The following is a 12,964-nucleotide window of genomic DNA, read 5'->3' as shown; positions in this document are numbered from 1 at the left end:
TTGTATACTTCGTACAGTTGTACTTTATCAACGCTCTTTAAAGAACAAGCATCCAATGCCTTCAAATCCTTCCAAAATGACCGTTGCTTCACCTTTCTAGTCTTCTGCAATGCTTAGACGAGATTAAATTCATTGAACAGCCTTTGAAGCTTTAAATCTTGCATCTTCAGATGAACTTCAGCTTCTGGTGATCTTGCTTCTGATGAGATGCTTCTGATGAACTTGCTTCTGATGACGTCATCACTTCAGGAGCACCTTTACTTCAGGAGCACTTCTCTTTAGATGCATCAAGCTTCCTTTTTGTTGATTCCTTAGCTCTCTTTTGTTCTTCCAGAACCTATTTAAGATGTCAAATTTTTTTCTATGGTCCTGTACATTTGACCAAATATTAGCTTATCCAATTGACAATTTTTAATACCTTGTTATCATCAAAACTCTCAAAGGGTAATGTTAAACACATTTTGTTGCAACATGCTCCAGTTGCAAGATTGGAAGCAATCAGGTTAGTTCTATTCTATGCAGCAAATCATGGCATAATATTATATCAAATGGATGTAAGGAGTGCATTTCTCAATGGAGTGATATCAGAAGAAGTGTTTGTCAAGCAACCACCTGGTTTTGAGGATCTGAAGCATCCTAGCCATGTTTATAAGCTTAAGAAATCATTATATGGTATTAAACAAGCTCCTAGAGCCTGGTATGATAGACTAAGTGATTTCTTAATTGAAAATGATTTTAAAAGAGGTCAGGTTGACACAACACTCTTCAGAAGGACTGTTGAGAAAGACATTCTTGTTGTGCAGATATATGTTGATGATATAATATTTGGTTCTACTAATGCATCTCTTTGCAAGGAATTCTCTAAGTTAATGCAGGATGAATTTGAAATGAGCATGATGGGAGAACTGAAGTTCTTCCTTGGGATTCAAATCAATCTAAAGTGATGAACCCTCCAATGCATCCAAGCTGCACCTTAAGCAAAGAATATACTGGATCAAAGGTTGATCAGAAGCTATATACAGGTATGATTGGTTCATTGTTATACCTCACTGCATGTAGGCCATATATTTTGCTCAGTGTATGCTTGTGTGCAAGATTCCAGTCAGATCCTAGAGAATCTCATTTAACTGCTATTAAGCAAATCTTCAGGTATCTGAAAGGAACAACAAATCTTGGATTGCTCTATAGGAAATCCTTAAATTATAAGTTCGTTGGATTCTGTGATATTGACTATTTTGGTGGCAAGATTGAAAGAAAATCAATCAGTGGTAACTGCCAGTTCCTGGGTGAGAATCTCATATACTGGGCTAGCAAAAGACAAGCAACTATTGTTATGTCTACGGCAGAAGCAGAATACATCTCAGCTGCAAGTTGTTGTACACAACTACTTTGGATGAAACATCAGTTGGAAAATTATCACATTAATGCTAACAATATTCCCATTTATTGTGATAATACTGCTGTTATTTGTTTGTCAAAGAATCCAATTCTACATTCAAGAGTCAAACATATTGAAATCAAACACCACTTCATTAGAGATTATGTTCAAAAATGAATTTTGGATATACAATTCATTGATACTGAACATCAATGGGTTGATATATTCACTAAGCCTGTAACTGTTGAAAGATTTGATTTCATAAAGAAAAAAATGAACATGCATTTTATGTCTGATTAAAATGCTTGTCTCTGAATAGGAATCTAGGTTCTAAAGTTGTTCAGAAGCTATAGTTCATCAAAAGCTCTTCATTGAGATTCTGAGGAAAATGTGCTTCTGAAGATGACATCAACATCTGAACTCCAGAATCTGAACTCTTTGCTTCTGAATAGTAGTGTTAGTGGAAATGTTGGAAGTTACTTTTTGGTAACACCTGTCCCACTAACATAGCAATTACTCTGAGAAACTCTGACGTAGTTTATGTGTATTGGTGTATAACGTAAGAGGGCAATGATGAATTTTGCTTTGAATGTACTATCTCGTGCTCCCTATGTCATTAATGTTGTGTTTGTTTATCCTCTTCTGAATTGCAAACGTTTTTGCTAAAAACACTTAGATAAAATACACACATTTCTCACGCACACTACCTACACTTTCAAATTTTAGACCGATTCTCTGCAAAAAAAAAAAATTCTTTCAAAATCAAAACCTTAGAACCCTAAAAACTTCATCAATCTTCATGCCATCTTCAAGTTCGAATCAAGGAACTTTCGTGCAACTGAATACAGGAGAGTCTCTTCAGATAAAAGGGAGAACGATGAAACTGGAAGAGGGTCAGTTAACAGTCCAAGTAGATAATCCAGTGGACTTAGTATCACTTACTCAACATGACTATGATTTGTCAAGCTATTTGAGATATCAAGACTTGTCAAGTTACATCACAATGCTGGATGGACAAACTTATGAAAACTTGGTAAAGTACTTCTGGGTAAGAGCAGAAATTTACGACAAATATGTTGCTAAAGTTGAAGAATATCACATGGTACTACTTGATCCCAGTCTTAAAGGGAAATCAAGGGCAGAAATTGGTTTGAAAGAATTCACCAGGACAGAGATTCGCTCAAATATAATGGAGATTCCAGTCACCATTACTGAAGAATTGATTGGAAGAGCCTGCAGAAGACAAGTTGAAGGAGCCTGTAAATGAAACTTGAATAAAAAGACAAGCACCTAGATACCGGTGGTGAAACAGACTTTATTCAAAGGCAAGACGGATGGAAAGTACGGTGATATGGAGAAAGAACATAAAGTTCTTCAGAAGTTGATGCAAGAGTGCTTTCTACCCAATGGAGGAGGTGTAGATCATCTATTAATATAACATAAAGTGTTTTTACACTACTTTATCACTTTGAGAAGGTGAATCTGCGAAGATACATATTTCACCATATGCTATGGGCTTTAAAGAAAAGTCAGAAGAAGAACAGAACCTTTATTCCTTATGGGAGAATTTTGTCTGAGATTTTCCATCAAGGAGGTATCTTACAAGCTCTCAAGTTGTCCAAGGCAGTAAATGATGATCATTTGGGCACAGTGGTTGGTAAGTACATCAATGGTTCAACTCTGAAGCACATGTATCTAGTACAAGAGGTAATCAAGATAGATACTGATTTGCAGGAGTCATGCATTCTATCAATTCTGCTGGATGATTTTCTTCCAATCTACAAACAAGACCCTTCTGAGGTTCGTGTTGCATATGTGTATGATCACTGGAAAGCTACTGGTGAAATCATCAAGTACAGTGACATCTCAGATACCATGTATGGTGGTTCTCTGCCAATTTCTTCTAAGAGGAAATCAAAGAAGAAAGCTGTTGGTGTAAGCCCTAGAGGCCAATAATTTACGTTAAACATTATTTTATGTATCATGACTTTTATTATTGAATAATATATGGCACTCTTTATTATATTTGTTTAATGATAATAAAGTCCTTAGAATAGATAGTTCGTGTAATAATATATTAAGTGTGACTTAATCATGAGATTACATTATAATAAAGAACGATATTCTTAAATGTATCCGTAGTCAAAGCTTTAATATGAATAAAGGATAATAATAAAGCATCGAGACTATTATGTACGTAGACTGATGACTGCATCTCATGGGTCATAGATATGAGATATTAAGTCTATACATAGGTATAAATATTAAGAGTAACATTTAAACTGGATTGACCCACCATGAAAATACTACATAGTAAGTTATGCAATTGTCATAAGATATTCTCACAATGATAATAGTGTATATCGCTCTTAGACCTGAAACCACTATGATCCCTAGATGTGGACTCAAGTGCTTTGTTGCCATTCTAACGTTGTCTGTAAAAGGATAACCATAACGTTGGTTAATGGGTGCTTGATGAAGCATGCTGAGGGATATGAGTGTCCTAGATGAGATTTGTCCCTCCTCATAAACGGGAGATATATCTCTAGGCCTCTTGATGAAATATGACTCTAAAACTGCATGGCCATGCCGAACTAAGTTAATATAAGATATTAGACTTGTTTGTTATTCAGTATATTTCGGAATCACGAAATATAAATATTGATCTATACAAGGGTGCAATATCTATGCCTTGGGATCAATAAAGATATTGAGACAAAGGAGTAATTGTACACATGAGTATTATCATGGAAAGGTTTCGTCAGATCACTTGACATTCTTGTCACTTGGGTAGCAATGATGTGTTGCTAGATACCGCTCATTGTTTATAATATTAAATATTAGATTTAATATTATTGCCAATGTGACTAGAACCTATAGGGTCACACACAAAGAACAGTCAAAAGAGAAATATATAAGTATGACTTATATAAGGGGTGCGTTTAGTAAATAACGCTAATTAGTTAGCAAAATTACTAAACTCGTTGTTGGGCTTACTGAAGCCCAATAGTGACTTCTAACTTGCAGAGCACACTAGAAGTTTTATAAATAGAACTCTAGTGCTGAAGTTTTTGGTTACACGTTTTGGAGCAACCCTTCTTCTCTGAACTTCCGATTCATTGGCTAGCACCGAGTTTTGGAGGAGCACTGTTCGTGTGGACTTGCTAGAGGCTTTGCTGCTTGTTGCTTGCTTGGCTGTGATCGAGATTCCAGTTTCCAACGTTCAGATTCCAAACTTCGAGGTAACAATCGAATCACTGATTCATGTTTGAATTTCGTAATGATCCAAGGAAAGAAAATCGAAATTATTCCGCTGCTTTTACTCCTTTCTCCTATTCGATTTTCCTTCAGTGGTATCAGAGCCAATTACGAAACCTTGAATCAGATTGCTTTGTTACCGCTTTATGTTTTAATTTGATTAAACATATTGAACGAAATTAAATAATAAAGAGAATTAAAATTGGCATCGTATTATATTATGTTTTCTGTGCAGGGCTTTTCGATTTGATTCGATGTTTCAGAAACCGTTTTTGGTGAAACATCGACGTTTCGATTATACATATCGACATGAACATAATTGATCGATCATAAAACGCAGTTAATAATAATATCAATCACGTCTATGTGCATGGCTTTTTGATTTGCTTTGATGTTTCAGAAACCGTTCCTGGTGAAACATCAAACCTTTCGATTATACATATCGACAGAAGCATGATTGGTAAATTCTGTATAACAACAGTGTATGTGATATACTGGATTTGATCATAGTTTAAATAAGTCAGATGATATTTGTTTATATTAATTGATCTGATGTATGGAGCTTCGTAACCGATTCTATGTACTCTGGTGAAACATCCTAGACTCGATCATGATATATGAATAAACAATCAGAGTACTTGTTTAATAAGATTAGATTGTTATGTGGGATTAGGGTAATCAAAAACGTGTCAAGTGTTGATGCAAAATACGCTGACCGGGCAGCGGAACCCCCGGCTAATCTGCGTAGGGTGATCATATGTCGAATTTTAATTTAATTTATTTAATTATAAGGTATAATTAATAATAATAAAAGTGTGTTTGTTATTATTGTCATGTGAATGATTATGACCTTAGTCCTTTTATTTTATTTCTTTTGGATATTGAAATACGGCCTGCGTGTCGTGCCTCTCTCTTATATCTCTATTGTACATTCTCTTCTCATCCACTCCCTCGTATGTTAAACGAGTTTCTTTCATATGTAATGTAAATAGAATACAAGGAGGTGATAGGGCCCAAGATGTTAGGATAGTCCTGGAAGTCAAGCTTGGAGAAGCAAGGTCGTTTCTAGGATTAGTTTAGATTCTCTCATTGGCTTGAGAGAGTCATAGCGTTAGGATGGCCATAATCATGTCACTTTATTATTGTATAATTGTTATGCATGTTATGATTGGAGTGCGAATATATGTGATACATAAGCCGCGGTGAGGTGAGATCAAACTTAATAAAAATCCTTCAAATCAAAATATTAAGTTTAATGCTTTCCAAAAGTTTAACACCCTTCAAGACTAATATCGAATATGTGGGTTTTGCCTCCGTGAAGCGCATATTTTATACTAGTAAGTTGCGGTGCGGTAATCCAATTTACCCAAGTGTTATTCTTTTGGGTCTAACTTAACTAAATTAATTTTAATTTGATTAGAATAAATTTAGAAGCTATAATTGGGTAACATCTATATGATAGATTTGAATAAGAGTTATTCACCTAATTGATTTGAAAGTTGTATAGGATACAATTGGAAATGTTCCTACCTAAATAGCTGAGTTTTAAGTACAACCCCCTTGATTTAAAGCAAGGTGAAATAAGGATTTCAATCCACTAGAAAATCTTCCAACGGGATTTTCCAAGTCAAATGTTTGAAGGTCATTTGATTTGAGTAAAATAGTGGGAGCGTATTTAATTAAAGGCCAAGTTAAATATGTTATTTTCATGATACTTATTTTGTATATTTTAAAATTGTAGATGGCCAATAACGCTTCAAACAACATTTTGCGATCACTCATTGAAAAGGAAAAATTGACTGAAACAAATTTTATTGACTAGTACCGTAACATGAGGATTGTCCTCACCCACGAGAAAAAGTTGTATGTGCTTGATGGACCCGTTCCTGAGGCACCACCTGCTGGAGCTCCTGCGGATCAAAGAAATGCTCATACCAAGAATCTCAATGATTCCGTAGAAGTCTCTTGCATCATGCTAGCGACCATGACTCCTGAGCTGCAAAAACAGCATGAAGAGATGGCTGCGTTCGATATGATCGGACATCTAAGGACTCTTTATGAAGAGCAGGCTAGGCATGAAAGGTTTGATGTCTCTATGGCCCTTTTCTCTACCAAGCTGTCCGAAGGAAGTCCCGTAGGACCTCATGTGCTCAAAATGATTGGGTACTATGAGAACCTAGCTCGATTGGGATTTGTCCTTGAGCAGGAACTTGTTGTTGATCTTATCTTGCAATCGTTGCCTGAAAGCTTCAGTAGTTTTGTCCAGAATTTTCTCATGAATGACATGGACAAAACACTTCCACAGCTTGCAGCTATGTTGAGAACTGCTGAAAAAAATATGGGAAAAGGGAAGGTTGCTGCCGTTTTAATGGTTAATAATGGCAAGTCCAAAAAGCACCATAAAAAGCCTAATAAGTCTAAGGGAAATGGCAAAGGCAAAGTTGTTGCCAAGCCATCAACCAAAGCTTTGAAGCCTACTGGAGGCGTGGCTAAGGAGGGCAAGTGTTTCTACTACAACAAGCACGGGCATTGGAAGCGTAACTGCCCAAAGTATCTGGAAGACAAGAAGAATGGGAATGTTCCTACTACTTCTGCAGGTATTTTTGTTATAGAAATTAACATGTCTACTTCTACATCTTGGGTATTAGATACTGGATGTGGTTCTCATATTGTACTTATGTGCAGGGCCTGAGAACGAGTAGAGCATTGGCAAAAGGCGAGGTCGATCTTAGAGTTGGCAATGGAGCAAAGGTTGCTGCTTTAGCTGTTGGAACTTATGTATTGACCTTACCTAGTGGTCTTTTAATTAATTTAGAAAACTGCTATTATGTACCTGGAATTAGCAAGAATATTATTTCAATTTCTTGTTTGGACAAGGCTGGTTTTTATTTTACAATAAAGGACAAATGTTGTTCCATTTATTTGGATAATATTCTTTATGGTAATGCAATTTTGATTAATGGACTTTATATCCTAGATCTTGATATGCCTATCTATAACATTAATGCTAAGAGGATGAAACCAAATGATTTAAATCCAACTTACCTTTGGCATTGTCGTTTAGGCCATATAAATGAGAATCGCATTTCCAAACTCCATAAAGATGGAATTTTGGACTCTTTTGATTTTGAATCATATGAAACATGTTGATCTTGTTTGTTAGGGAAAATGACAAAGGCTCCATTTACCGGTCAAGGTGAAAGGGCTAGCGATCTTTTAGGTCTCATACATACTGATGTGTGTGGACCCCTAAACATAACTGCTAGAGGAGGTTTTCACTACTTCATCACATTCACTGATGACTTCAATAGATTTGGATATGTGTATCTAATGAAACATAAATATGAATCATTTACTTTATTCAAGGAATTTCAAAATGAAGTAGAAAACCAACTAGGCAAGAAAATCAAAATGCTTCGATCTGATCGAGGTGGAGAGTATTTGAGCTTAGAGTTTGACAATCATCTAAAAGAATGCGGGATCTTGTCCCAACTCACACCTCCTGGAACTCCACAATGGAATGGTGTTTCCGAAAGGAGAAATCGAACCTTGTTAGACATGGTCCGATCAATGATGAGTCATGCTGAACTTCCAAACTCCTTATGGGGATACGCCTTATTAACTGCAGCTTATACACTTAACCGAGTTCCATCCAAAGCTGTAGAAAAGACACCATATGAGATATGGAATGGTCGAAAACCCAATGTGGGACATTTAAAGATTTGGGGTTGTGAAGCTTATATAAAACGACTTATGTCTACTAAGCTTGAACAGATCTGATAAATGTTTCTTTGTGGGATATCCTACAGAAACTAGAGGATACTACTTTTACAAACCTTCTGAGGGAACAATTGTTGTTGCCAGAAATGGAGTCCTTCTTGAAAAGGATTTTGTCTCCAAAAGAATCAGTGGGAGCAGAGTAGATCTTGAAGAAGTTCAAGACCCACAAAGTGAAGACATACCGATGGAGGAACAGGAACATGATACACAAACTGTTGTGACAAAAATTCCTATACCAGTAACACAAGAACCACGTAGGTCTAGTAGGATACGTCAAGAACCCGAGAGATATGGGTATCTCATATGAAAAGAGGGTGATGTATTGCTCATGGACCAAGATGAGCCTGTGACTTACACAGAGGCCATTACTGGTCCTGAATCTGAGAATTGGCTTGAAGCCATGAAATTTGAAATGGATTCCATGTACACAAATCAAGTTTGGAACTTGATTGAAGCACCTGAAGGAATTAATCTTATAGGATGCAAGTGGGTTTTCAAAAAGAAAATCGACAAGGACGGAAAGGTTAATACATATAAAGCGCAATTGGTTGCTAAAGGCTTCCAACAAATTAATGGTGTAGACTATGATGAAACCTTTTCACCAGTTGCAATGATTAAATCCATTCGGATCTTACTTGCTATCGCTGCATACCATGATTATGAAATCTGGCGAATGGATGTCAAGACTACTTTCCTTAATGCAAATCTTCTTGAGGATGTGTACATGACACAACCTGAAGGATTTGGCGATCCTAAAGCACCCAAGAAAGTATGCAAATTACAGCGATCAATCTACGGATGGAAGCAAGCTTCCAGAAGTTGGAATCTTCGTTTTGATGAAACTGTACAACAATTTGGATTCATTAAAAATAAGGATGAGCCTTGTGTTTACAAGAAGGTTAGTGGGAGCATAGTCTAATTTCTGGTTTTATATGTGGATGACATATTGTTAATCGAAAATGTCATCCCTACATTACAAGGAATCAAAACTTGGTTAGGGAAATGCTTTTCTATGAAAGACTTAGGTGAAGCCTCCTATATATTAGGAATTAGGATCTATAGAGATAGATCACAGAGATTGCTTGGCTTAAGTCAGGGTACATATATAGACAAAGTCCTGAGACGTTTCAATATGCATGATTCCAAGAAAGGATTCATCCCTATGTCGTCAGGTATAAATCTATCAAAGACTCAATCCCCTTCGACTAACAAAGAAAGGGATCGAATGTGTGATATTCCATATGCTTCAGCAATTGGGTCTATCATGTATGCTATGTTACTCTACCAGATGTCTCGTATGCTTTAAGTGCTACGAGCAGATACCAGTCTAATCCTGGCAATGATCATTGGATTGCTGTCAAGAATATCCTTAAGTACTTGAGAAGAACTAAGGATACTTTCTTGATCTATGGAGGTCAAGAAGAGCTCTCTGTAATTGGTTACACTGATGCTAGTTTTCAGACAGATCACGATGACTTTAGATCGCAATCTGGATATGTGTTTTGCTTAAATGGTGGTGCTGTGAGCTGGAAGAGTTCAAAGCAAGAAACAGTCGCTGATTCTACGACAGAAGCCGAGTATATTGCTGCATCTAATGCCGCAAAGGAAGCTATTTGGATTAAGAAATTCATTTTTGATCTTGGAATAGTTCCAAGTATTGTGGATCCTATTGCATTACTATGTGATAACAATGGAGCAATCGCACAAGCCAAAGAACCTAGATCTCACCAGAAATCCAAACACATACAAAGGCGCTATCATCTTATTCGAGAGATTATCGAAAGAGGAGATGTTAAAATATGCAAAGTACCAACATTAGAGAATGTTGCTGATCCACTTACTAAAGCTCTTGCCCAGCAGAAGCATGATGGTCATACTAGATCTATGGGTATTAGGTTTATGCCTGATTGGCTCTAGTGCTAGTGGGAGATTGTTGGTGTAAGCCCTAGAGGCCAATAATTTATGTTAAACATTATTTTATATATCATGACTTTTATTATTGAATAATATATGACACTCTTTATTATATTTGTGTAATGATAATAAAATCCTTAGAATAGATAGTTCGAGTAATAATATATTAAGTGTGACTTAATCATGAGATTACATTATAATAAAGAACGCTATTCTTAAATGTATCTGTAGTCAAAGCTTTAATATGAATAAAGGATAATAATAAATCGTCGAGACTATTATGTACGTAGACTGATGACTGCATCTCATGGGTCATAGATATGAGATATTAAGTCTATACATAGGTATAAATATTTGGAGTAATATTTATACTGGATTGACCCACTGTGAGAATACTACATAGTAAGTTATGCAATTGTCATAAGATATTCTCACAATGATAATAGTGTATATCGCTCTTAGACCTGAAACCACTATGATCCCTAGATGTGGACTCAAGTGCTTTGTTGCCATTCTAACTTTGTCTGTAAAAGGATAACCATAACGTTGGTTGATTGGTGCTTGATGAAGCATGCTGAGGGACATGAGTGTCCTAGATGGGATTTGTCCCTCCTCATAAACGGGAGATATATCTTTAGGCCTCTTGATGAAATATGACTGTAAAACTGCATGGCCATGCCGAACTAAGTCAATATGAGATATTGGACTTGTTCGTTATTCAGTATATTTCGGAATCAAGAAATATAAATATTGATCTATACAAGGGTGACAATATCTGTGCCTTGCGATCAATAAAGATATCGAGACAAAGGAGTAATTGTACACATGAGTATTGTCATGGAAAGGTTTCGTCAGATCACTTGACATTCTTGTCACTTGGGTAGCAATGATGTGTTGTTAGATACTGCTCATTGTTTATAATATTAAATATTAGATTTAATATTATTGCCAACGTGACTAGAACCTATAGGGTCACACACAAAGAACAGTCAAAAGAGAAATATATAAGTATGACTTATATAAGGGGTGCGTTTATTAAATAACGCTAATTAGTTAGAAAAATTACTAAACTCGTTGTTGGGCTTACTGAAGCCCATTAGTGACTTCTGACTTGCAGAGCACACTAGAAGTTTTATAAATAGAACTCTAGTGCTGAAGTTTTTGGTTACATGTTTTGGAGCAACCCTTCTTCTCTGAACTTCCGATTCATTGGCTAGCACCGAGTTTTGGAGGAGCACTGTTCGTGTGGACTTGCTAGAGGCTTTGCTGCTTGTTGCTTGCTTGGCTGTGATCGAGATTCCAGTTTCCAGTTTCCAACGTTCAGATTCCAATCTTCAAGGTAACAATCGAATCACTGATTCATGTTTGAATTTCGTAATGATCCAAGGAAAGAAAATCAAAATTATTCCGCTGCTTCTACTCCTTTCTCCTATTCGATTTTCCTTCAAAAGCTACTTCAGAAGCTGCTAAAGATGAAGCTTCTGAACCAAAGTCTAAAAAGGCTATGAAAGAGAAATTTGCAACTCAAGCTCAAGAAGTTAGCTCTGCTATGCCAACAATTCAAGAAGAAGCAGATGAGTTAGAACCAACCAAGATTTTGAAAGAACAAGAGGGGGAACTTCAACTGAATCCTCAACATCCATTCCTCCTCAACCAACACTTCATAAGAAGAAGAGGAAGCATGGTATCAAGAAAATAAAGGAATCAACTTATGTGATGGAAGAGGACGCACATATTGAAGCTACAACTGATCTGGTCACAAGAGAAATAAGAAAGAAAAAGGTTGTTGATGCTGCTCTACAACAAGCTCCTGAGATTGCCAAATATTCCAATAATGGTCAACAGGAATTTCCTGTTGTCTTTGAATTCTGGTCGATTGAAGACAAATTTCTGCAGGTAACACAACATCGTGTCCAAATGTAAGCCTAAAAGGAGTAGTTTTAATAGACTCCCTAGGATAAGCTCTATAAGCCCATAGAGCTTGATCAAGGATTTTATGCCAACTTTTCGGATTTTCCTTTGTCTTCTATTTAATTAAAGTGATAAGGTTTTTGTTGGCTGATTCGACTTTACCATTTGCTTGAGTGTAATATCGTGTCGAAGTTAACAATTTGAAACCTGATTGGTTAGCAAATCGTACCATTTTTTGGCCTGTAAAAACTGATCCTTGATCAGTGGTGATAGTTTTTGGAATTCCAAATCTATGTAAAATATGATTTTGGATGAAACTTATAACCACATTTTGAGTCACTTTCCTTAATGGGATAGCTTCTACCCATTTGGTGAAATAGTCTATTCCAACCAATATGTATATGCGACCTGCTGATGAACTAGGCTTAGTTTCACCAATTACGTCCAGAGCCCATCCTCTAAATAGCCACGGTTTTACAATCGGATGTAGTTCACTCGAAGGCACACGTTGAAACATAGTTAGCCAGTACACACCTCGTCGAAACAGAAGTCATTTCATTTTATGACCTACTTGATGAGATCAACATGCACCACTATGAGTATCAAAAATTTCTAAGTATGCTTCAGTTTCACTGAGGCTTTTGAGTAAAATCCCTCTAGAGATCTTTTTAACAACTCATTTCCAATAATCACATAGCTTAATGCTCTGTATTTGGTCTTCCT

At 36.4% G+C, this 12,964-nt stretch overlaps 2 protein-coding genes across 2 annotated transcripts; both read left to right on the top strand.

The window, feature by feature from the left end:
• The first annotated feature begins 2,255 nt into the window (after positions 1–2,255).
• On the top strand, positions 2,256–2,645 carry LOC146915775 (uncharacterized). Its single transcript, XM_085721433.1, has one exon. The coding sequence runs from the start codon at positions 2,256–2,258 to the stop codon at positions 2,643–2,645; it is 390 nt and encodes a 129-aa protein (XP_085577559.1).
• A 3,822-nt stretch (positions 2,646–6,467) lies between these two features.
• Positions 6,468–8,723, top strand: LOC146915774 (uncharacterized). Its single transcript, XM_085721432.1, has 4 exons — positions 6,468–7,277; positions 7,322–7,433; positions 7,800–8,363; positions 8,446–8,723. The coding sequence occupies exons 1-4, from the start codon at positions 6,468–6,470 to the stop codon at positions 8,721–8,723; spliced, it is 1,764 nt and encodes a 587-aa protein (XP_085577558.1).
• Positions 8,724–12,964: the final 4,241 nt, after the last annotated feature.

The sequence above is a fragment of the Medicago sativa genome, chromosome 6 (assembly GCF_051527215.1).
Source record: "Medicago sativa cultivar Bolivia chromosome 6, Bolivia_mono, whole genome shotgun sequence".
Taxonomy (NCBI): Eukaryota; Viridiplantae; Streptophyta; class Magnoliopsida; order Fabales; family Fabaceae; genus Medicago; species Medicago sativa.
The sequence above is the reverse complement of the archived record's forward strand: the minus strand, read 5'-3'. Positions and strand labels throughout refer to the sequence as shown.

Coding starts and splice junctions, on each gene's coding strand:
- LOC146915775 (XM_085721433.1), top strand. CDS start 2,256: ATGAAACTGGAAGAGGGTCAGTTAACAGTCCAAGTAGATAATCCAGTG.
- LOC146915774 (XM_085721432.1), top strand. CDS start 6,468: ATGAGGATTGTCCTCACCCACGAGAAAAAGTTGTATGTGCTTGATGGA. Junction 7,434..7,799: donor TGTATTGACCTTACCTAGTG/GTCTTTTAATTA, acceptor CTTGTTTGTTAG/GGAAAATGACAAAGGCTCCA. Junction 8,364..8,445: donor GGGACATTTAAAGATTTGGG/GTTGTGAAGCTT, acceptor GATATCCTACAG/AAACTAGAGGATACTACTTT.